Source organism: Glandiceps talaboti, chromosome 7, assembly GCF_964340395.1.
Source record: "Glandiceps talaboti chromosome 7, keGlaTala1.1, whole genome shotgun sequence".
NCBI classification, from domain to species: domain Eukaryota; kingdom Metazoa; phylum Hemichordata; class Enteropneusta; family Spengelidae; genus Glandiceps; species Glandiceps talaboti.
In genome coordinates, this window is record NC_135555.1 from 20152714 (window position 1) to 20178726 (window position 26013).

The 26013-nt window shown below is 36.6% G+C and overlaps 1 protein-coding gene and 1 non-coding gene across 2 annotated transcripts; both read right to left on the bottom strand.

Annotated features, from left to right (window-relative positions):
• Nucleotides 1–19765: 19765 nt before the first annotated feature.
• Nucleotides 19766–25800, bottom strand: LOC144438073 (GPI alpha-1,4-mannosyltransferase I, catalytic subunit-like). The gene is made up of 5 exons (XM_078127104.1): nt 25651–25800; nt 23869–24437; nt 21423–21681; nt 20892–20993; nt 19766–20072 (listed from the first exon to the last, which is right to left on the bottom strand). The coding sequence occupies exons 1-5, from the start codon at nt 25798–25800 to the stop codon at nt 19893–19895; spliced, it is 1260 nt and encodes a 419-aa protein (XP_077983230.1). The 3' UTR covers nt 19766–19892.
• LOC144438357 (small nucleolar RNA SNORA11) lies at nt 22565–22700 on the bottom strand. Its single transcript, XR_013481054.1, has one exon. It is a non-coding gene; the product is annotated as a small nucleolar RNA SNORA11 (small nucleolar RNA).
• Nucleotides 25801–26013: the final 213 nt, after the last annotated feature.

A 26013-nucleotide genomic window follows, 5' to 3' on the forward strand; every position in this document is an offset into this window, starting at 1 on the left:
TTTATCATTACATTAACAGTTTATTAAAAGAAAATTAAAATTTGACTGTTTTTGTTTTTCATTTTACGAACTTGTGAGCAACCGTTGTTTGTAGCTGCTGTTTTTGTTGTTGTTGTTGTTGTTGTTGTTGTTGTTGTTGTTGTTGTTGTTGTTGTTGAAAAATGAAGACCAACATTTTAAAAGCTTATTTTCCCATGTTTGAAAAGTCATGATGTCAATTTATTTTCAGGTACAACCCATAAGGGTGAGGTTTTTTTTTTTTTTGTTTCTCATCTCCAATGGAATAGTCAGGCGGGTCGGGCGGGCGAAATAAAAAAAAAAGGGGGACAAGAAAAAAAAATGTATTTTTTCAGTTCTATTCTCTGTCCTTTCTGTCCTGTTAGTCTCTATACAACTTCAATTCTCTTCTCTTTATTGAATTCTTTATTTTAGCAAGGTTGACAAGTCTGTAGAACAACTTTGTAAGAAGATGATTAAATACTTTAAGTTATCATCCTGATGGGTGTATATCTGTAGCCATGAACTATTGTGTGATTTTATCAGGAGTACTAATACATTCGTCCTATTAATCAAAGTGGCATTGCCATCGCTAACAATGTTTTCAAGTTATCCAATTTGAACTTTAGTATGTAACTTTTTGAAACACTTACGTGATTGTCATCAGTGTGCTAGATGAATTTTCATTTATATAAACCATTACTTCTATGAAACATTTTTCTTCAGTGTGAACTTGTCAAAATAATCCACCAGATAACATGTCAAACATTTCTAGAACTCAGAACCCCTTCGGGATTTACTGTTTAAAAGTAATTAAAAGTAATAATGTAAACATCGGAATGTCTTCAAAGGTCATGGATATCATGGGTCATGAAACGCTATGGAGTCGGTCATTTCCCTGATAATACAACTGATTTAAAGCTAAAAACTGGTCAAGAAATTAGGAATGCAGTATGACTTTTACCAATTTTAAGCATAATTTTGAAAATGATGGAAATATTCTGAGCTATTATTGCATTGCAGCAAAATGTACCGCGTGACAGTATTAATTTTGAGCCCTGTCCCTCATCAAACCTCAACGGCTTCTGCCATGATGAAAGACACATGCTGCTCTGACGTAACAAAGGGGTTGGTTGGGTGGGTGGGTGAGAGGGGGGGGGGGTTAGACGGCGGTGTTCTGCCAAGGTTTCCAACAAGTGGGGACACAGGCCCCTTGGTTCCAAAAAGTGGTGTCATTTGACAGGGAGTGGGGTCAATTATTATTGTTTATGAAATATTCATATAAATTATCTCAGACCACTATAGAGATACTGTGGTCTGAGATATTTCATTACCTATAGACCATTACCTAACATCATAAACAAATTCCATTCATAATAACAGTTCCTAGTAAGCTATTTTTTGAAAATTGTGTACTACACATTACACCTTAGAAAAAGAAGGCAATTAAGATTATGTAGTTTTAAGTTATATATATATATATATATATATATATATATATATATATATATATATATATATATATATATATATATATATATATATAGTTTTGCGTCACATGTTTAAACTATTACGCTCTGCCACTGCGGTATAGAACACTGTCTTAGCAGATTGATACTCACCGAGTATATATATATATATATATATATATATATATATATATATATATATATATATATATATATATATATATATATATATATATATATATATGAATGAATGATATATATATGAATGATATATTGTTTAGAAAGATTGGATAGCCAGGTAGTCACAATTTTTAATCTGAATATCAATGAATAGCAGTGCTAAAATTTATAATTCCCTTTGTAAGACAATGAACAACTTCAAAATAAGTCACAGTGAACATATGATTGAATAAAAACTTTGAGAAATCCTAAACTTGTAACCACTTGTTTCATCTTGTAAAATTGTTAGTACACTTCTGTGTTTATCATTCCCTCTTCAAATTCATGACATTTTGAAGAAAAAAAATCCCTGACTTTAAAAAGTACCAAATGTGAACGAAAAACTTACAAATAATAGTCAAACAAACTTTAAAATAATTTATTTTTTATTAATTAACCGTTACTGATTTGGTCCTGCTATATCAAATGACAGCATAGTTACGTACCGTAAACTTGCAATGATACGGAAAGCTGACATTAGGTGTCCTTGAAACTCAGAACTTGATACTTTAACTAAAACTATCAACAAAGTCAAAGTTGGGATGCTCTGTAAATATTACATTATTTTTTTTCTGATTTGCACAACAAGTTCGTTCTTCATGTCTGACCGGGCGCACATGCATCGGCCGTCTATAGTGGCCATGCCAGTGATTACGAATTGATTCAGTGCCCAACATTCACATGTGTCACTAGCACTGTCAACATCATGCAACACGATCCCCTAACACAGCTTTTTCGGAATCAAAATACACATGTACTCATTTAATTTAACCCATCAACAAATGAAAATCACAACCTGTCCCATAAATTTGGTTCACGAAGACTTCTGAGCTGTGGCATGGCAGATAGATGTTCCGGTAGCAAGTTCAGTGTTTCGCACACGTCAGTGATTAGGTCAGAGGTCACGACAGTGACAGTAGACAAAACATGTGACGAGAGACGTCCATTTCGACGTCTCATCTAATCCCTCTAATGTTTTAATTTGTAGATTAAGTTTATCAAAGTTGATCTTTTTGTGGCATTTTTTATGTTAACAATAGAACTGCGCGTTGTCACTGTATCTTATATGATGTCAACAAAACTTTCCCTTACGCAGTCAGTATACTTCTTGTGGGATTCACGTCGAGTCAGAGCCTGGCCTGGTCCGGCCGTGGACTTAGATAATTTTGATGTCTGCCGTAAAATGAATGCGCCAAAGCGACGCAAGGTGGGAAAATTATTGCAGCTTCATTTGTAATTTTAGGGGGCCAATGTCGCAAGTTCGTGGCCTCGGCAGAACTGGCCTAAGACGCCATGGGGAACCTTACAAGTTTTGTCTACACTCTCATTCCAAAACACTCAAGTTCATACACATGACCAAAAATATAGGAGGACGCCTGTATGTTTTATTCTGGACTAGGAAACAAGCTACAGATTCTTGACAAATCAAGAAAACAATGAGACAAATCATTCCTCACTAAATCGACACACTTCGCCCTAAAAAACCAGAGCAGAAAAACCCCATGCAATTGTAGTGTTCTTTGAGGAGAAAAATCTCTGGAAAAAGCGTAAGTGTTCAATTTGATTATTCCGCTAATATCACATGTATATACACACTTTACCAGTAAGGTACCCAAAAATATAGTTAGCCCATTTACAAAGGCAAACAGACTTTGGAAAACTATTAAAGAATTCTCCTGCAAAACAGAAAAAACAAACATGTAAAACACAATCCGAGTAACTTTTGGGTGGGGTGGGGGGGGGGGGGTGAGTTAAGGTTACGGCCCTAGTCCGCAAACATGCAAGCCTGGAATGGTTCTGCCTCATGCAGCAACTCCAGGTCATACATGGCTTCAACAGCCTTGTCCAATCACGCCACTACACTTGGAACTTCTGACCAATCGTTGGTCCTAAAATTCCCGCAATACCATTGACGTCACGTTACCCGTGACTCCTTCATTCTGATACATTTCCCGCCTCACCTAGACTACAACAATTGCTACATTTCTCGATCCGACACAACAATATTTTCACGCTTTACTACGAACCGCTAGAAAATATTAGTTTTGTCTACACTCTCATTCCAAAACACTCAAGTTCATACACATGACCAAAAATATAGGAGGACGCCTGTATGTTTTATTCTGGAACTCACCAAAGTATAGATGTGGGTCAGTGTCTAAATCTATAATCCCAAATTTTGTGTTACAACTAATCTGTCCTTCAGACTATCTTCCACGTATCTATCCTTACAACTTTCGGATCGCCACCTACCATGTTTTTTAAAACACCGATCCTTAACTCCAGATGTGGCTGCTTTTGTTGCTCCCCCTGCTCTGAACGAATGAACAGTAAGGTGTGAGGAATTAGAAACAAATTCGGCCAACCTTGACCTAACTATTTCATTAGCCCTGGTATAGCTTAATGATTTATTTGAATTAATCAACTTGACGGTCTTTCCTGACCTCACAACTGGTTTGATTAAAAAATCATGACTATTCAGATCAATACTACCTGCTGAAATGTACCTCTCTAAATTTGTTACTGGACATGACAGCTTTCCTGTACGAGCAATTACAACAGTGTCCCCTTGTCTGTACTGATCAGTTTTACTCCCCCTTATTTTTAGAACTAAGTGGGACTCTAAGAAAGATACATCACTACATGTTAAATTTGCCATTTCATCATATCTTAGAAAACCAGAAAACAGCAGTAAGCACATCGCAACGTCACGTCTTACCAATAAATCTGAAGATGCTACAAATTTCTTAGACAAATGTAACAAAGCATCAACTGAAACTGCTTCTCTATGCGTAACAGGTTTCGATAATAATCTCTTTGCTGATTCTAAAACACTCTTAACAATAGGATTTTCTGTAGGGTTTATCTGACTAACACTTGAAAAACTATGTAGCCATTTAAGTGCATAGTAAACATTCATGATAACTGCTGCTGACTTTTTTGAATCCATTAAGCTCATAAAAAACAAAGTCAAGTCTAAAGGACTTGCTGGAAAAACAGTCAATTTGAAAACTTTTGCAAAGTCAATCCAATGTCGAATATAAGAAACATAGTTCAAAACAGTTCCTGGTGCTTTGGAACGCAGGATAACATCTGGTAACACATCTAAATACTTCTGTAATTCGGGATGAACTGCTGCCGAGCGAGTTTCTTCACCCAAAAGGTTGGACCATAAATTCAGTTCTGTAATAGAAAATATATAGCAAAAACACTATAAGAAAAAACATGGTGAGTTTCCAAAAATCTTTATTTGGTAAAATCCAACTTTAGGGCCAACATTCTAAATGGTAGCAAACCTGCTGTAAAAAGGGACTGTTTAAACTTGCCCTGTAAGGCAATACCTGGCATATGTGGTAGACGCTTAGACTCAGACACAAAACTGTCAAAGCAATTGCCATCGGGGCAAAGCATTGGCCAATAACATGACCCTTTCCACTCTGGAACAATAAGCACCCCCTGTGCCCTGCACAAGTGCATGTGGGATATTACCCTAGTAACCATACATGGTGGAGGTACAACCCAGTTGTTCTCACCTCCCCAATCAACAGAAAACGCATCTACCGCCTCTGTTCCTGGATTCCAGTATCTGGAATTAAATCTAGTACATTTGGTATTGTAAAAAGTAGCAAATCTGTCAATTGTGAATGGACCCCACAAAGCATTCACATCACTAAAAATCAGAGGGCTAATGCTCCAGTCATCTTTGTCTACAATTTTACTTATATAATCAGCTAGCTCGTTTTCTGTTCTTGGTATCCACACCAAGTTTAGTGTAACCCTGTTTCTAACAATGTATTCATTTATTCGTAATGCTATGTACTGTAAGTCTGCTTTCATACTTCCGTTATTAATTATTTTAACAATATTTTGATTGTCTGTGTACCAGGTTACTGATTTGTGTTTCAGCTTATCAGAAAAACTCAACAGTGTATTCTCCACTGCTTTGGCCTCACGCCAAGTTGAACTCATAGTAGCCTCACCTTGAGACCAATTGCCATGTGCAATTAAAACCTCACCCCTCAGCGATGTAATGCCACCATAGGCCACTTGAGATGCATCAGAGTAAATTACTGTATCACCATTGGTGGTCAATTTGTCACTCGACATTGACCAGTTCCTTGAATTCAGCTCGCAAATATTATTTAGCCAGAATTCTAAATCTAACACCAACTCATGTGGGATGTCCACAATGTCGCTCCATGACTTTCTGGTTTCTATTATGTAATATAAATACCTTGATCGCAGTTTACATAGTGAGCCTATAACTGCATGCATAGATACTATTAAGCCTGCTACCTTGGCTAATATAATAACTGGTATTTTACATGCCTTTTCATGTAAACGCAAAACAAGTGCAATTACTGCCTTAAGTTTTACCACTCTATCCCCACTAACTGAGAAGGAGTTGTTTGTAAGATCTATATCATATCCAAGCCAGGAAATTTGTGGGGTGGGTTTCCACACACACTTCTCCTCACTCAAAAGAAAACCTGCCTTCTCCAACACGTCTTTGACATGTAAAGACTCACTGGTGGCAACTTGTTGGGTAGGTGCACCCCCTAAACCATCATCAAAATACATCAAAGATCTGACACCCACTTCTCTACATGATGTAACAAGTGGCCGCAACAGTTTGGTAAATACGTACGGTGCAGAAGCCAGACCAAAAGGTAAAACATTAAACACAAAGTAGGATGCCTCACCGTCCCCTTTAAAAATCCAAGCAAACCCAAGGTAGGTTCTATGCACAGGAAAAATCTCTACATGGTGATATGCGGACTTGATGTCAAATTTGTACAGAAATTTAGCGTTGCCTAGCAACTCCCTTGCCACAAAGATATCATCAATTTTGAATTTATGCTTATACAAAAATTGATTTACATACCTTAAGTCAAGAATCAACCTTAACTTACCAGAATTATTACTTACAGTGAGCGGATTTACCACTTTTGGTTTAGAAACACACTGCGTAATACACCCCTTCTTGAGTAAACAAGAAATTTCTGTCTCTACAAAGCTAGAATGATTGACAGCTGTACGATTATTTTTAGCAAAACTATTACCAGGCTCAAAATAAAACGGCAATTTGTATCCCTCGCTAATCACTCCAAGAATAAATTTAGATGAGGAAAATGACTTCCAAAAATTAACCGATTTCGCTAACCGGGCTCTGGGAGACATACGAACTGTGACAAATTCATCTCTAAAATTAATATCAACTTTGTCGCCTAGGTGCTTGCTAGAATTAAATACATTTATCATTTCTGAGCGAGGAGCCAAATGAGATACGCTAGGAACTCTACCATTTTCAACAAGAATATTAAAAATACTTAACTGTCCGATACTGGTCTGCAATGAACTTCCCGCCGTCAGTTGTTGCAACATCGGGCAGTCGGCCCGCCAATGCCCGGCCTTTCCGCACACGTGACATACGTCCCGGGACTTGTCACGAGTCGTTCGTCTCCCTCCTTGCTGCCACTGGCCATGGCCGCCCTGACTGTTATACGACATGGCACCAGCATTTAGCAGTTGATGAGTCGAAGGACCCGTCAGCTTCCTCCGCTTGTTGTTCTTTTCTTTCTGTTCTTCCTTAACTCGTCTCTCTGCCCTCTGAGCTGCCTTCCACAGTCTCTTTTCGTCTTCCTCGTCGCTGGCTAGTTCATGTGTTTCATATTCCTCTGCCGTCTTCCATCCTAGCTTCTCTGAATCGGCAATTAAAACTAACTTTTGTCTCTCTTGGATTATCTTCATACCTGTATCTAAAGTCTCCTTCGCTTTGTCCAGTCGTTTTGTGTCTATTTCCTTCGCTGCTTTTCCAAGACAATCCAAAACCTGTTCGTTGTGTTTAAACTGTTTCTCACATCCCTTCTTCTTAAATGTTCTCGGTTCTCTGTACTTCAGGTGACTACGAATTTCGTTTATGTTTTCGTCTGCCTTCTCATTAATTTCCGCGCGGAAATCTTGTAACTTGGAGTCCATCAATCTGCCTATATCGTTGAGGAGTTTATCGTCCCTGGCAGTCATCCGTTCAGTTACTTGCGCCGTAATTTCGTCAACGGAAACACTGTCCGTGTTCGACGTCTTGGCTGGGGTGTCAGCATTAGTCTCCATACTGCTTAAGTTTGGCTAAGTGGTAAATAATTTGGCGGTAAGGTACAAAAATTGGTGAGTTAAGGTTACGGCCCTAGTCCGCAAACATGCAAGCCTGGAATGGTTCTGCCTCATGCAGCAACTCCAGGTCATACATGGCTTCAACAGCCTTGTCCAATCACGCCACTACACTTGGAACTTCTGACCAATCGTTGGTCCTAAAATTCCCGCAATACCATTGACGTCACGTTACCCGTGACTCCTTCATTCTGATACATTTCCCGCCTCACCTAGACTACAACAATTGCTACATTTCTCGATCCGACACAACAATATTTTCACGCTTTACTACGAACCGCTAGAAAATATTATTTTGCTGTGCTCAGGGGTCGGTCGGAAATAAAAAAACTTTTTTTTTTCTGATGTCGGAGCTGCAAATTAGGGTCGGTCGGGAGATGAGAAACAGAAAAATAAAAAGGGCCGCCCTAACATTTTTTCAGGTACCCCCCCCCCCCCCACACACACACACACTGTCCATATATTTTCAAGTCGCCCCCCCCCCCAACAAGTTTTTGTGAAAGCAGCCTTTTGGCGTCTTGGACCAGTGTTCTGCCGAGGCCGCGACCTTGTAACATTGGCCCCTAAAATTACAAATGATGCAATAATTTTCCCACCTTTCGTCGCTTTGGCGCATTCATTTTACGGCAGAAATCAAAATTATCTAAGTCAATCCCACAAGAAGTATATTGACTCGTAAGGGAAAGTTTTGTTGACATCATATACATGTAAGATACATTGACAACGCGCAGTTCTATTGTGAACATAAAAAATGCCGCAAAAAGCTCAGCTTTGATAATCTTAATCTACAAACTTATTCTACAAATTGAAACATTAGAGGGAGTAGCAAGATGAGACGTCGAAATGGACGTCTCTCGTCACTTGTTTTGTCTACCGTCACTGTCGTGACCTCTGAACTACTTACTGACGGCAGTGACGTGTGCAAAAAACCAAACTTGCTACCGGAACATCTCATCTCTGCCACAGCTTAGAAGCATTAGTAAACCAAATTTATGGGACAGGTTGTGATTTTCATTTGTTGATGGGTTAGATTAATGGAAACAAAATGAGTACATGTGTATTTTGATTCCGAAAAAGCTGTGTTAGGGGATCGTACCGAGTGTTGCATGATGTTGACAGTGACACATGTGAATGTTGGGCACTGAATCAATGCGTGATCACTGGCATGACCACTATAGACGGCCGATGCATGTGTGCCCGGTCAGACATGAAGAATGAACTTGTTGTGCAAATCAGAAAATAATTACAGTAGTATATACAAAGCATCCCAACTTTGACGTTGTTGATAGTTTTAGTTAAAGATTCAAGTTCTGAGTTTCAAGGACACCTAATGTCAGCTTTCCGTATCAAGTTTATGGTATGTATATAAACTAATGCTGTCGTTTGATATAGCAGGACCAAATCATGATACACAGCCAGAACCGGTAATTAATAAAAAAAAAGAAGAAGTTATTTTAAAGTTTGTTTGACTGTATTAATTGTAAGTTTTTCGTTCACATTTGGTACTGTATTGTAAGTTTTTCGTTCACATTTGGTACTTTTTAAAGTCAGGGATTTTTTTCTTCAAAATGTCATGAATGTGAAGAGGGAATGATAAACACACCAGTGTACTAACAGTTTTAAAATGCAACAAGTGGTTCAATCATATGTTCACTGTGACTTATTTTGAAGTTGTTCTTTGTCCTTGTCTGAAAAAAAGGAATTATAAATTTGAGCACTGCTATTCATTGATATTCAGATTAAAAATTGTGACTCCCTGGCTGTCCAATCTTTCTAAACAATATATAATATATTCTGTAGAAATGACTTAAAATGACATAATCTTAATTGCCTTCTATTTCTAAGGTGTAATGTGTAGTAGTGCAGTACACAATTTTCAAAAAATAGCTTACTGGGAACTGTTATTAGGAATGGAATTTTTTTAATGTAGTTAGGTAATGGTCTATACGTAATGGAATATCTCAGACCACAGTATCTCTATAGTAGTCTGAGATAATATATATGAATATTTCATAGACAATTATAATTGACCCTACTCCCTGTCAAATGACACCACTTTTGCAACCGAGGGGCCTTTGTCCCCACTTGTTGGAAACCTTGGCAGAACACTTCCGTCTACCCTTTCACCGCCCACCCCACCCTCCCATCCCTTTGTTACGTTGGAGCAGCATGTGTCTTTCATGGCTGAAGTCGTTGAGGTTTGATGAGGGACAGGGCTCGAAATTGATGCCGTCGCGCGGTACATTTTGCTGCATGTAATAATAGAATATTTCCATCATTTTCAAAATAATGCTTAAAAATTGTAAAAGTCATACTGCATTCCTAAAAACAACAACAATTTCTTTACCAGTTTTTAGCTTTAAATCAGTTTTATCATTGGGGAAATGACCGACTCCGTAATGGCAATGCGTTTCATGACCCATGACATGTGCATGGCCTTGGAAGATGTTCGATGTTTACATTATTACTTTTAATTACTTTTAAACAGTAAATCCCAAAGGAGTTCTGAGTTCTAAAAATGTTTACATGATATCTGATTATTTTGACAAATTCCCATTGAAGAAAAATGTTTCATAGAAGTAATGATTTACATAAATGAAAATTCCTCTAGCACACTGATGACAATCACGCCGCAGTGTTTCAAAAAGTTACACACTAAAGTTCAAATTGGATAACTTGAAAAAATTGTTAGCGATGTCAATGCCCCTTTGATTAATAGGACGAATGTATTAGTACTCCAGATAAAATCACACAATAGTTGATGGCTACAGATATACACCCATCAGGATGATAAGTATTCATCTTCTTACAAAGTTGTTCTACGAACTTGTCAACCTTGCTAAAATGAAGGAAAGAGACCTGTAACAAGGGTTCAATACAGAGAAGAGACAAGAAGTTGCAGAGAGACTGACAGGACAGAAAGGACAGAGAATAGAACTGAAAAAATACAGATTTTTTTCTTGCCCCCCCCCTTTTTTTTTATATTTCGCCCGCCCGCCCCGCCTGACTTGCACCGGAGATGAGAAACAAAAAAAGTCACCCTCAGTGTAGATCATAGTTATTGCTATTATGCTTCCTGAATTTGTAGAGGCAATCCAATGTTACTAAGAGATCGTCCGTATAATAATATAGACAGTGCGGAAACGTTATGAAATGAAACGTTTTCTTTTTATTGTCGCCATCTTTCATGTAGTCTTGAAACGTTTTGATATGCCAGTCGACACGTAAGCCTGGAAAATGTTCCTGTAATTTAGTACATTTGTCCTTGAAGATATCTGCCGCTGGCTGCTCGGGTTCAATAACTCGTAAGTAAACCTCTGGGTGTCGTTTTAGAGCAAAACTCAGAATAGCTGCCACTCTTGTACCTACAGGAAGGAAATTTGCATTAAATGTAAAGTGTTGTTTAAGGCCCAAGGGGGATATATAAAAATATTGCATCATACAATGTGGGCTGATATTGTGTAAGCAGAATCCAAGTCATTTTCACCAACACTGCAACGCATGTCCTATCTAAATATAGTTACAAAATTTGAAAAATCCGGAAAATCATAAATATGTACATGGTAGGCACTCCACAGTTAGTGTCTTCATTAAAATTTGCATACACAGTGAGACTTGTTGGACTTCTGGTGGCATTCATGAATCTGAAGTAGGTAACTGAGACAGACAGGTGAAAGGACTCGACAACAAAGTAGGTAATTAAAGTGGCCTTATGGATGTCAACACATTGCAAAAAGCTCAAAAAATGTGTAAAACAAATTATTGTATGTACAATAACAAACATGTTCAACATTTATTAATCTTTGCAATCCCAAGGTACATGATAAATTATTTATCAAAACATGACGGAGCATTCGCAATGTTGAAACCAGCCTGTTCAATATTCACTTGAATCAGAACTATGGATAAACTTTCAAATGAAAAATTTCAGTCGACTGTATAATAGAATTTGTAGTAGAATTTTATAATTATTTAATTGTGGAACAAAGACGACAACAAAAGGTCACAGGTGAAAACCTAGTGTGACGTAGTAATATAGCAATTTCTCAATTTGTATGTAATTATCTACAAAAACCAAGTACCTAAATAGTTGTATTGAATTGACTTTTATTCTGAACACAAGTTTGAATTTTTTGCCTGATTTTGAACTATATTCTTTAGTCTTTGACAACAGATTGACCCACTATTCAGTATACGTGACCTTATGAATCTAACAAGGGGTCATCGGTGCCTGAAAGTTTATATCGCCCTGTTACTAACTAGCTGTCACACACAAAAAACCCCACATTTTTTTGCGTATTTGCCGATATAGCGACGAAAATCAAACTGCTAGGTCGACCCTTATGTTCGGTTTTAATCGCATTACCGATTTTGAGCCGAGTGGTCGAGAACGCATGAAGTATACAATAGACAAATAATCCATGCAACATTCACAAGCCTTGATATGGCTGAACAATGGGACGTGTCTTATGTTATAGTGTAGCTCATATGAAGATATGTGTACATTTCGTTGGTTTTTTTTAAATGTTTACCGTTTCTTTTGAATGGTAATGTGCCCTCCATCCTTAACCCTTACTGTGCAGTCACTACTCCATTCATGGTACAGTAGTATGACTTATTTTCAATACTACTCGCCACAACTATTTTTCTCCGTAATTAAGTTCTCCTCGTAATTTTGGCAAACTATTTTGGTCCGGGCCGCGGTCGTACTATTGCATTTCATTCTTGAGACCATGGACGCTTCCTTTATACTTCCATGTGCAGGCATATGGTTTCTGACTTTGCTGGACTGGTTTTACTTGAACTACAAAGGTCAACCCAATTCACACCTTCTAAACCCCCCTTTGTCTTACACTATCCAATACTGATAAGACTTCAGCAGCAACTCAGACAAGGAATTGGTTATAACCCGCTACACAAACTTTAATATTAGCTCCGGTAGAGGACTGCTAATCCTGTACATGTCAAACAATGTGTCAACAGATAAAGGGTATAATACATTGATGTCTGCATTGAAAAGTGGGCAATATAAGGGAGGATCACCCTCAACATTGTCTTTGACAGAACGAGTTATGTGCAGTCATTTATTCAACAAGCTGTTGACAGTCAATGCCATCATTAAGAAAATCATACCTATGAATTGAAAAGACAAACTTTAAAATCTAATACATCTATAAGTACAAGTATCAATAATTGTGAATAGAAGCAGCCTGCCAACAATTACTCTAACTTCCATACAATAGAATAGTGCGACAACAATGAATGAATTATTCAATGTAACTAGTTTCTATTCTAATTGCAATGTCATTTGATGGGACTTTTCCTTTACATGTAAGCTACACAATTATACGTTCAAACTTAAATAGTGCTTTTCTTTCTTTCAATTCAGTTAACTTTCTCAGTATGTTTTGTGCATTCGTAACTGTCTATGAATTTTGATGAGATGTGTGATTCGAGAATTTTCATTTGCAATGCTGATTCTGAACTGCCATGTTGTCGGTGTTAACAGTGACTTAAATAAATTACATGATATTCAAAGCATAAACACACGATCCCATATGGTGATGGGGAATACACGTACAATATTATGAATGTGTGTAGGCCAAAGATGTGATGTTAACTAGTCTCAGAATTCTTCATAAAGTGGATTCATCTCTTTCTCCCAACCGTCTATGGTTGACTAACGTCCCTTTATATGTGATTAGACACTTTATTGACGAATGTAATTTTTTGATTCTTCTTGAATCTCAGATGCGATCTCTTGCTATCACTTCAATTTGAAGACACTTCGTGATTAACGATTCAAATGAAGACTTCAAATCCAACCACTCTACCCAGTATCAACAGTTTCAAGGGCTTTTAAGCACTCTATGGTTGCACCTTCTACGGGCCCAGCCTTTGTCATCCCTGTTAAGGGGAGGGGTGGTTTCGTCCACTAACTGTACAGAAGTTTACTTCCAAGCTGCGCAGTCACCTACAGAAGCTGAGTGTGGCAGTACAAGCATATTCCTTTTATAGTTTGCAGTGGGATGGGTAATCTTGGGCAATTCAGTGTGGGGTATCCACCAGTGAATCATCAAGGTAATGGGTGACTGGAAAAGTTATGCTTACCTGCGTTATTTGATATCACTTACCATATTGAACTCAGTACTACAGTGTGCTATACAACCCCCTCTCTACAATTCTTCTTCAGCTACTAAGCCCAATACCTAACTACCGTTTGGGTTTGGGGTATTTCAGTTGTACATGTAGTACATAATTTGTGATTTACATTGCATGTCCTACATAAAGTGGAAATACGTGCACATTGTATTGTTGGGTATTTTATTGCATATCAGAAAGACATTCCTTTTGACAGGGGCATTTTATTGAAGTATATTGGTACCTATGTTGTGTAAGCAAACGGAACTTTGTGTTACATCCAAATATAACCATACTTTAAATCTTTGTATGTATGTATGTATGTATGTATGTATGTATGTATGTATGTATGTATGTATGTATGTATGTATGTATGTGTATATATATGTGTATCTGTCTCTGTGTGTCTCTGTGTGGTTGTCTGTCTATGTGCCTGGCTGCATGCGTGTGTCTGTGTCGTGTCTGTAGTACGATTTTTGTCGAGGTAGATGACATTTTGGTTCGTTGTATACGTAGTATGTACATTGTTTTCAAATCATTTTCATATTTTAATATTTACATATTGGTATGAGGGTAACACTGTTTTCTTTATCTCGGCTGAGATCGATTAGTTACATGGATTCTTGGGTCTTGATAACAATTCAAAATGTATTCGTTCCCATGGAAACGTAGAAAACATTCTGTGTAGCATCGTTGTTTGCCTCTTTCACTGTAATTATTTTACCACGATACAAGTGATAAATTTGTTCATATAAGACAACTGTAATGCCAGTAAACATCATGCAGAAACCATAAAAGTAGAAAGAATTGTTATAATCCTTGGTTGTGTCATATATCATATATTTCATTTCAACCAAAGCCATCCACAATAGTCATTAATATCATGTCTATATTAAGCAATCACAGAATTCTGACCAGTGGTAAGTTTGTGTTTATTTGGGACAGTTACATACAAATGTGGTATATGTTTCAGCTCAGGATGCTATGTATACAATGTGTACATCATTCTGTTTGGGGTTTACTCATTTGCACTGAACAACATTTGGTTCATGATTTCTCATTGAGTGGGACAGCAGGGTAAAGATATAATTATATACCACAGGTAGAGCTAGACTGATTGCTATTAGGGTAAAGATTCTCAAAGAACTTATGAAGGCAATTCAACTATTTTCCTCCAAACTCATACTGCTGCTGTTAATGTTAGCTATGTAGAGTCTGGGACATTTCAACGATATACACAAATTAGTAAGGCAAATTCAGTAACCAGAAATATTATTTTTTATAATTCCATTCATATTTTCATCTTTAGTTATCGTACTTACTTAATCTTTTTATGGTTATCTTGCAATTAAACTCTTGGTCTTTCACGAATATTAAATTGTTGCCCTGAGATGAAAATGTCCAGAGTGTATTTATATCATTCAAGGATGTAGGGTTAGTGTCTACCAAGTGCCACATACAGAGTCAGGAATATCTCCTGATTGGTATAAGCATGCTAACTGATCGGAACAGAAACATGCAATGGACTGCATGCATTTATCCCACTTTTGAATGAAACTGTACGCAGGTATCATTGGTTTATCCCAATTGGGATAAATTATCCTCATTGGGCTAACTGGATAAAAAGAAGACAAAACATTCTTCAAATGCATGCATCGAAAAACTGCCATGGACAACCTATGTCCTCTGTCATTTTTGTAGGTCTTTGAAAGTAGAATGTACAATTGTATAATACATGTTTTCACATGTGCCTATGACATAGCTATATGGGCCAGAGTATTGAAAGGTTTATATTGATTGGGATACAAAAATGTATCATGATATTCCCGACTAAGGCAGTAACAGTATGCTTTGTTCAATGGGCCAAATACATTAAAGAGTCATTTCATAGATCTGACTGTTCTACTGTGTTATTTCTGTTTCATCAAAAGAATTAGATACATAAATTGAAACATGCTAAAGCCGGCAAATGGACTGTTTGACAAAGCCTGTCGATCTGAACAGGTGAAATGTTAAGTAATAATAAGAATCCTTGGTCGTGGTACACAAACATATTATTACTATGTTTTACCAACCTGATGGATCTATTTAAGGATATAGTAAAATTGTTAAAGGGGAATGCTACTCTAACAAATAAAGGTATTTTCATAAAGTTGGGTTCTGGAAACATGCTAAAAGTAACTGTGTGAAATCTATCGAATAGTGTACATGCAAATTAGATGAATAATTTCATGATAATTTTTGGGTGCACCTCAAAAATGTTGGGACACCTGAATTGTAGAAATAACGTTTATCATGATATTCCTGACTAAGGCAGTGAATTGTTTATCATGTATATCAATACTTGCTGGTGGTGCTGTACCCCTTCCAAGGCATAATTCCACATGATTATGATTAGACTAAATGATTTTTATGGGAGATTTTATTTCAATAATATCAGCTTTCATTCTTATCTCAGTTTATGCACTCAAAGGGTAACACATACAGGAATAGGTTGTATATTCAATTGAGGAAACTGAAAACAAGTTGGCCCACATAATAGCTTAACAATACTTCACTTCAGCAAATGTAAATTAACAAACTCGAAATGAGATAGCTTTAAAACATATTTTTTTTAATCAGCTAAAATAAAAAAAAAATTCAAAAGTGCATACTGTAAGATTACATAAGTTAACCCTATATGCTAACACTTAAAAAGAAGCTTAAAAATCTTCCTGTCATCCTTGGAGAGAAATATACAAGCTGATACTAAAAAGATGACCTATTGCACTGTTTTTACTGCACTTTCAGTAGAAGTAAGGTATTAACCTCCCTATACCATACTAAAGCCAAATTATTTCCTTTGAACAGAAAAAACGGTCAAGACAACTTGTCTCTACATCACTGATTTTCCATTGCTCGAAATTTGTGTCAAAACGATCCAAATCACTATAATTTTTCCTCATTTTTCATAAATCTACTCGTCTAGTGACTCATTCGGTCACTAAAGCCAGCAAATGGACAGTTTGACAAAGCCTGTCAACCTGAACAGGCAAAACGGTACTCGTAAGTAGAAAGAATCCTTGGTCTTGGTGCAAGAACATATTATCACTATGCTACACTCATTACAAAATAACATCTACCCACAGAACCAATTTTATTTCAAATGAATCTAGCAAATATCAGTCAAAATTTGCCAAGTTGTTCCTGGTACTTTTGAAATCATTACAGAATTTAGTTGTTCCCCATCTTGTTTCCATGGATATTATCAATCTAATATTTCCCAACACAGAGTTGAACTACATGTATAATATATTTTCTTTCTCTATTTTTAGCCCCACCCACCCCCAAAGGCTACTACAATGGACTCCGTCTGTGTGTCCATCATTCTCAGACATGCAATATCCGATTTCTTTCAAACCTAACACAAAGGTGACATATCATATGGAACATATGCATGTCAATCTGTTTTTTGATATATGCATACTGTAGTAGCCATATTGGTAGTTAACAAATCAACATTTACTGCGTAACTCAAAAACTAATACTCAGACACTCCATTCAGGTGTCTACCCCCATATTATCACATGCAAGCTATCTTTAGAAACATTGACCTTCAGGCTCAATTATAGAAATGAAGCCAATTCCTGCCTATCACGGACACATTGTAGTGTTTACACAAATTGCAGAGGTCTGTGTCTTCTACAAAGACTTGTTAAATTTGCATTGTGACTGATTTTCCTTGTAGATTTTAACTATACAAGAGTTGACATTTTCTTGGCCTAATTAACACAAAAAGTTTACAACTTTTATTTCTCAGGTGCATACTCTGTAAATATTATTTTTTGTTCTTTGTCAAAAATATTCACATATATTCCTTATCCGCTATACCATACTCATACCCTGTTACAGGCAAGGGCAACATATTTCATACACCTGTTTGTAATTGGTATTTTTGTGAAAGGCACTCCAATAAAATTTCTCAAAAAGTAAAATCAGCAATAAATGTCATTGACCTCTTTGTTATTGACAAATAATTAAAGTGTCTAAAATTCATATGATATAAGTCTTGTATTAAAGGTCTGTGCTCCGAAGGTTGCCGAACAAAAGCCGAAGGATGGGAGTACTTTGGACACACAGCTTGGAGTTAATGCCCTTGATGTGCACCTTTGGTGCAATACAACCTTCCGTAGCTTGTAAATATGAAAAGAAAGCCCAAAGGTCTAGCTGCTAGACTAATGATATATTCTATAAAGAGATGTTGACGGGGATGTATCTCAATTTTACCAAGCTGCCTAGTTTGTCTGTCACAAGCTCTGCTACAACTAACTACTTCTGATGAGTTCCCCCCCCCCCTTAAACTAACAAAATCTGTTGTTATTAATCACTATATCAAAACAGAAACTGTCATTCAGAAATCTTGCTACCCAGTATCACTGCACACGTACTCATGGCTTGTTACATAACATGAGGCACGTTCATACCAAGTACATACCAAGTTCACAGCTTTCAATGAAGTTATTATCGGATGAGCATGTGTGTGAAATGTATCAGGGGTGAACAAATCCACTGGTCCTGGGTCCAGGACTAGCGATTTTTTTGGGCGGACCACACAAATTTTACCTTGGCTGGTCCGTTGGACCAGTACCTTACTGTTAATAACTATGTTAAAAAGTTGTCTGAATATACAGATTCATAGGTAAGATTTAATGTTTCACATTAGCGGGACCTTGGAATACTAATTCTTTCAGCAGGACCACTGGATTTTTTAAGGCATCGGTACGGGGACCACCAGTTCACAAAATGATTTGTTCACCACTGAATACTAGTATGTGGTGTAGTAGACAAGCCAACCTTGGCCTTATCAATGATTTATTTACAATTAAATACTATGGAGTGAAAGATTTCACCATGATGAATATAGAACTCGTCACAGGTTGATAATTTTAACACAGCTTGAGCCAGGCAAACTACTGGTAGATGAATTGACAGAAAAAAATTCTAATTCATATTTCAGTTTCTTTGTTCTTGGTAACACACACAAATTTAAATACATGTATAGACAGGCTGTGTAGTCTGGGAAACAGCGGTCAGGGGTCAGTATACTAAATTTTTCGAAAAGATGAATATGCAAAAGAGTTTAGATTTAGTTTTCATATTACAAAATCATTATATCCTTTCACTAAATCAAGATTCACATCAGTATTTTGTCTACAATTTGGAGCAAATTGTAGAAAATTTCCCCCTGTTGAGCTAATGATTATTTCATATTCTCACTGTACTTTGTTTCTACAAGGAAAGCTGTACACAAAAGTTGACTTTCCAGTGTAATGGATTATAACAATAGGGGTATGGGACAGAAAAAAACAACTATCAACATTTTTAAGAGAAGTTGTCTGCCAAGAATTCTTTCAAAAAATCAACAAAAAAGATAATATTTCTCTTGTTATCTTGAAGTATTTCAGTAGTGAGAAAGTAACTGATATGTAAGCACCAGACTCATTCAAGCCATTTCGGAATATAAATGGACGCTATCTCCCTAAAAAACTAAAAGATTTTCATTGTTTGAACCCTTGTTGCCATAACCCTGCACTCAATATAAGCATCAGACTCGAGCAATATCAATATCAGGGACTGTAGCTCCCTGCATAAAAACAAAAAAAATATCATTGTTGAACTCTTGTTGCCATAACCCAGCACTCAATATGAGCACTGAACTCAAACAAGCAATATCAGGGACTGTAGCGCCCTAAATAAAAACAAAAGAATTTCATTGTTGAACTCTTGTTGCTATAACCCAGCACGCACCGAACTCAATCAAGCAATATCAGGGACTGTAGCTCCCGAAATACAAACAAAAGAATTTCATTGTTGAACTCTTGTTGCAACAAACCAGCACATAAAAATTCGCCTCTGCTGCTAAAATCCAAGGCTTGTTATCTTTTCATTCCGGAACAGCGGAAACATGAGATGACACCGGAAAAGTCTGACAAGGATCAGGATATTGATAGCAAAGAAGACTATCCCAGCAAGCCAGACATAAAGGAACGTATTTTGTCCTTCAAACTCCAGCAGATAGGCAGCATTTAACCAGATAGCCTGCAAAGTGAAAACAAGTTGAATGTAATATTCTTTCACTATTGCTCCATGGGTCTTAGCAGACATGAATGTGTATTAGATGAACACTGTATATTCATGACCATTTATCTCAAGGAATATAATATTCATGACTCCTAAGTGAAGACGAGAGTTCAAGTTTGCAATAGAATGAAGTTTATGTGACACATGCAATTATGAAATGACTCTCCAGAACCAAGAGTTTATGAAAACGGTTCCTGGAATGGTGTTCCCCTTTAAATAATAGAATCACAAAAGTAAAATTAACTTAATCCCGTCAATTTATTGTAATTGAAAAATAACAGATTTTGAATTCATCACATTCCTCAGTAACATAGAAAACACTCCACATATGTACAGACAGACTGACAAACAGGCACAGCCAGGCAAACAGATTAACAGACATGCAGACAGACAGACAGAAAGACTCGCAGAAAAAATTCATTGGTACGAAGCATACACAATATTGAAACCACAATATCATTTTTCTCTTGTATTATGCATTTTTATGACAGTAAATTTTCTTCCTGCAACAAACCAATGTTCCTGCCATTTTTTGTATTGACATGTATAATTGCTACTGTGAACCGTCCTATGGGAAGGGCCTGAACACCGCAATTTTCTCCTGAGAATTCATGCTCAGTGTCCAAATTTGTTTGTTGGCAAACAGGTGAGGATTCAACATCACCTGATGTTGAAAACTTTTGTACTGACAAATTTAAGTCATAACTTGCTGTTACTTTTTCATCATGTCAGTTTTTGACTTATGTTGGATAGCAAAGAGAAATATATGCACCATACCTGTCCAAGACCCCAGAGTCCAATAAGAAATATCCCACTTCTTATTCTCATCCTTAATGTTGGAAGTACCAGTGGTAGTAAACAGAGATACCATAGGAAATACTAAAACGAAAATAAAGTGTATGACGTGAATTCTAATATCCAATGAGAAGATTTTAATCCCATAATAGCATTATTTCGAAATGTTTTGCCACTGGCAGTGCACTTACACTATGTAGGTCATAATCACTTCCGCTTTGCAGTTATAGTCGTTCAAATAGATCACATCCCCAATATTGTGTGCCATGGCACATGATCCAGTGAAAGTATTTTCGGAAGACTGAGAGTTGATCATATGACCACCGTCACAATATTGCTGAAGATAATTTCGTTTTGAAACACTGAATACAACTAATATTATCTCTACATATCATAAGATACATATTATGTTCTAAGACAAACTCACATATTTCAAAAGAAAGGCACTTGCTAAGCCTACCAGTCTAATTGAGAATGGGTATTGAAACTTTCAATTGACCAAAATTCACTTACCTGGGATGTACACACTTTGTTGAATGTGACAAACAAAAAGGTGTGCACAAAACAACAGAAGGCTATGTCCTGTCTGTACTTGAAGGAGGTTAAAATCAGGAGAACTAATTGTGGTACAAACACAGCTAATCCAAGAATCCAAGCATATTCCCATTCTGCATTCAGATACAGCATGTAGAAATAGACAGAGAAGTTGTGTCGAATGTCTTTTCTTGTGATATGGTACAGGTAAGTTTCTTCGATGGCTTTGAATCCATAACTGAAAGAAAGATACAATGAATACAGTTGAGTATTGTCAACTCAGCATCACAATATTTATTGAATATGCTGTACCAATACGCATCAATTCTGCTACCTGAACATGTGATCATTTTGAATTGCATTCAGAAATATTGTGTTGCTCTCTGGAATTATGGTACTTAATCTGCTCTCCAACCACATCAATGCACTCCCAACAACTGCAATAACAAGTCTCCTATACTAAAAGTGTCTTTATCAAAATTTTGAAGTAATTGTCAAATTGTTAATTATTAGTAGAAAGTGAGTCACCTGAAATTCTAATGATAGAATTTTGGTTGCAAGGCCGTGATTGAATACTACCTGAGTGATACAAAGATGTACACTACACATGATTTATGTCTGAGATATGTTACTCAATTATCTTAATAGGATCATCATCTGTTTACTTGTGAGGATTTTGATGCATAGAAGTTAGAACATTGCAGTCCTGACACTTTACACACATGTACTTCAAGTGGTCGTATGAATTAGGATTGGGTATTTACTTTATTTTTAATTTACAAAACAATTTTATCATGGCTTCCTACTTGAAAAATTAACGTGAAATGACATATGCCAAGTCCTTGTTTGTAACTCAATAAATTGAAAAACCATAATAAAGGTGTAAAATGTTTCTTATTGTAAGTACAATAACAAACTTTTTACACATTTGTTTAGCTTTTTGTAATGTATTGAGTTACAAACACAGACTTAGTCAAAGTTGTTTCACATTGATTTTTCAAGTGGGAAGCCATGATAAAATTGTTTTATAAATTAAAAATAAAATACATACCCAATCCTCATTCATATGGCCACTTTCAGAACTGAAGATTCTGTGTGCTCCACTATCAAGGATATTGTAAAATTGTGTGTGCTTTCTGAGACTAAGAATATCATCTCAATAATTCTTGGCAGGAAAATATAGCACAAAGTATTGCTGTACGGTACTTTATAAACAGACATCTCAATTCTTTGAATGCCTGCTCTGATAAGTACCATGGAGTAGTAACATTGGAAGTGAAATCGTCTTCTATTTACCTCTATCTACATACAAAAGCTATTCAATAACTATCTTCCAGCTCCCAGTAAAACACACTTTAGCCCCCCCCCCCCCCCCCCCAAGAAAGAAGAAGTTGTTTCTTTTCAGCGCACACATTACTTAAATACCCCAGCATCGGTCTTTTTTTGTGTGTGTTTGTCCAGCCCATGCAGTCTGTAGATCTGTGGGGAAACACAACAATAACCCTCCCTACTTCAGTGAAGCCACCTACAGAGCCAAATCATAAACAAGCAAATGCCATCTACCCCACATACACACTTGCTCTAAAGTACTAAATAAAAAGAACAGTAATTGCCATAATAGTAGATTGAGTGACAAGTTTGTTGGCAATTAAATCTTTTTTTTTTTAAATTGCGTCGTCACACCATCTTAGACAAACTGTCCTGACCAGAAGCAATTCTTTCTATTTTTCTGTGGCCTCACACATCAAACGCCCATTCAGAGTCTCTTCAAATCTGTACTAGCTGTGACTGGGGTATTATTATTTTTTATCAGATAACCAACAATACATTGTTAAAATACCAATAATTACACATTGTACATGTCAATTAGAGGTCTAGTTTATCTATAAGTTGAAATAGTGATTCATTGGAGATGCTGATTTTTGGATGCAGACCCAAAAGTCTATTTTAATGGATTTATTGCAATGCACCATACTACAGGGTATGTGTAAAGCTACATGTACACACAAAATATTTACCCACAGGTGATTCAATACTGTGCAGGATGTGCTATATTTAAGTCATTATATCTAACATAACAGTTGCAAAAAATGTTCCATCTGCAGCTAGTGTAGTTTTAATATTAATATTACAAAACGGTCCTTTCTTGTATATGTAAAGTCTCTCTAACTTTTTGTTTGATGGATAGGCAATCTAACAAAAATGGTGTTTATTCTTTGAATGCTTACATTACCATAATTTGCCAGAAAATTTGTGAGATCTTTGTTTAAAAATATTTTAGTTACAACAAAACCCTGAAATGTCATTGATGTACATGTATCAGTATTACAAAAAAGGATGCACATATTGCCTCCTCCCGTGATCAGAGAGATGGACAGACAGATTCAGCTATGTGAAAGGGAGTCTACACTAACATATGACTTACCAATGGTACGTCAAAGCTGTTAATACCACAAACGTGATACTTGCGACCACCACAAACTCAATTCTTGATTTGTTGTACCACAGAGTTTTGACAAGAACACCGTGGCTGTCATCAAGACGTGGATTAAGATTCTTAGTTCCAGCCTTATTCTTTATAGTTTTACATTTATAGTCAGAATCAAGTAACATATACATAGGTAGGCTGTATGTTATAGGATATATCTTCATATGTACAGCTAAGCCCAGCAGGAATGCAGCTGTTTTTGTTTTCCTTGTCATCAGGGCCTGTAAACACAACAGCACCAGCAGTGCCATGATAGACTCGGCATTTCCACGACTGGATACCGCCATCGGAAGTGGATTGAATAACCAGAAGAGGGATGAAATGTGGGAGATGTACTCTGGGCATTGTCTTAGTCTGAGAAGTTTATAGATCAGGTAACCGCTGGCAACGTCACACAGGACGAAGATCATCTTCCCAAATATTGGCAGGATGTAAATGTTTGGAATCAGTAACCATGCCAACAGTGGAGTGTATCGATAAGTTGCTCTCTCATATGGAGATTCACCCTGTAAATAAAAAAGAAAAAAAAATAATTAAAAAATAATAAATGATAAAAAAAATAATACAATCATTTTTATTTTGTTAAATGTATACTAATGTACTTCAAAGTCTACTAATGAGAGCTGAGGTAACAGTTATACATTGAAATATGGCAATACATGTATTGCCAAGATGTCATGTTTACACTGCTTGAAATTAATTTTTTTTCTTTGGTAGTCACTTTAAGAAAGTGGTAACCCAAGGATGACATGTAACCAGCAGTTTTATATTCCTGTTCCCTTATTTGAAAATGTTGTTATTAAAATACTTTTATTTCTGTAAATCTTCCATCCTTTAAATCATTGCATAATCAATGGTACATTGTAGCCAAATAGAGTTTTTTGTTGAAAATAGAAAAGATAGCCTACAGCATACAGTGCAGAAATGGGAAAACTTTGATCGTTGAATTATCCAACGTAATTATAAGTTACTTCCTTTTTGTGCATTTTGTTTTGTGTTGTAATCATTTGCTTCTCCTTGAATCAAAATAAATTCTTTTAGAAACAAATAAAAAAAAATTTGACATGATTTAATACAAAAAAAATACGAAAATTTATTTTGAAATGCACAAATGGTTGCCAAATTTGTCTGCGATTTGAACATCGACAGATTGTAACCAATGCACATGTACATGTGTTTTTAGGGTCACAGACGATAACAGCTGTGGGACCCCCACCCCACCCCATCTCAATCCACAATACAATGCACAAATAATTCTCAGATTTACATGTACATTATCAAAGGTACAATTATTTTAATACTATCATGCAGGAGTTCGTGAAAGATTGTGTGTGGCATCATAATTGTGGCATATCAATCGTGTACTGAAATGACCCGAGTTGATTGTAACTATATAAGTGAACAAAATCATTGATAATGATATTAAATTTGATTTTAAAAAAAATAACCATATATTGGATGCATCTACTGCATATAACTCTGGACATATACGCTCCGAGGACTCCGACACGTCTTATATGATCAAGAGGTGTCGGTGTCATCGAATGGCATATGTCCTGAGCTAGAAAAACATGAAAAATCCTGGAGCAAAAAGATGAGACGAGAAATATTTTTTAGTTTAGAAATACTCCCCGGTTCTTCTATGGATTAATGGCTCACACACTTTCAAATGTGGACGATAATTTGACGTATCTCCGAAAATATGAACGATTCACCAACCTGTGTGATGTACCTTGCAGCGTCCGTAAAGACGTGATAATCAACGTCTGTGTAAGGGACCAACATTGCCCGGTCTTGCCATTCCCCGTACAGGACGAGAGCGAAACGGGTGACAAGTGCGATACAAAGCGAGTTCTCAAAACTCCACATCCTGGACACTGACGAATACAAATCAAGTGACTCTATCGCACGTCCCTTGTAGATTAGATAGTTAAAATATTCAAAGTTTAGCCTAAAATGCAAAAACAATTTGGACCAGACGTCTAACACGGTGCTTCATATGGAAGCTGCCATCTTTTTCTTTGAAATGCAAGCTGATTGGTCAAACATATGAACTCTCGCGCACAGTGAGATCTACCGAGA

Bases quoted from the DNA above. Each gene is read 5' to 3' on its own strand.
- LOC144438073 (XM_078127104.1), bottom strand. From the start codon at position 25,800: ATGTGGAGTTTTGAGAACTCGCTTTGTATCGCACTTGTCACCCGTTTC. The intron at 24,438-25,650 runs GTTGGTGAATCG...TTTTATTTACAG, and splicing joins CTGCAAGGTACATCACACAG to GGTGAATCTCCATATGAGAG. The intron at 21,682-23,868 runs GTAAGTCATATG...TCTTTCTTTCAG, and splicing joins ACAGCTTTGACGTACCATTG to TTATGGATTCAAAGCCATCG.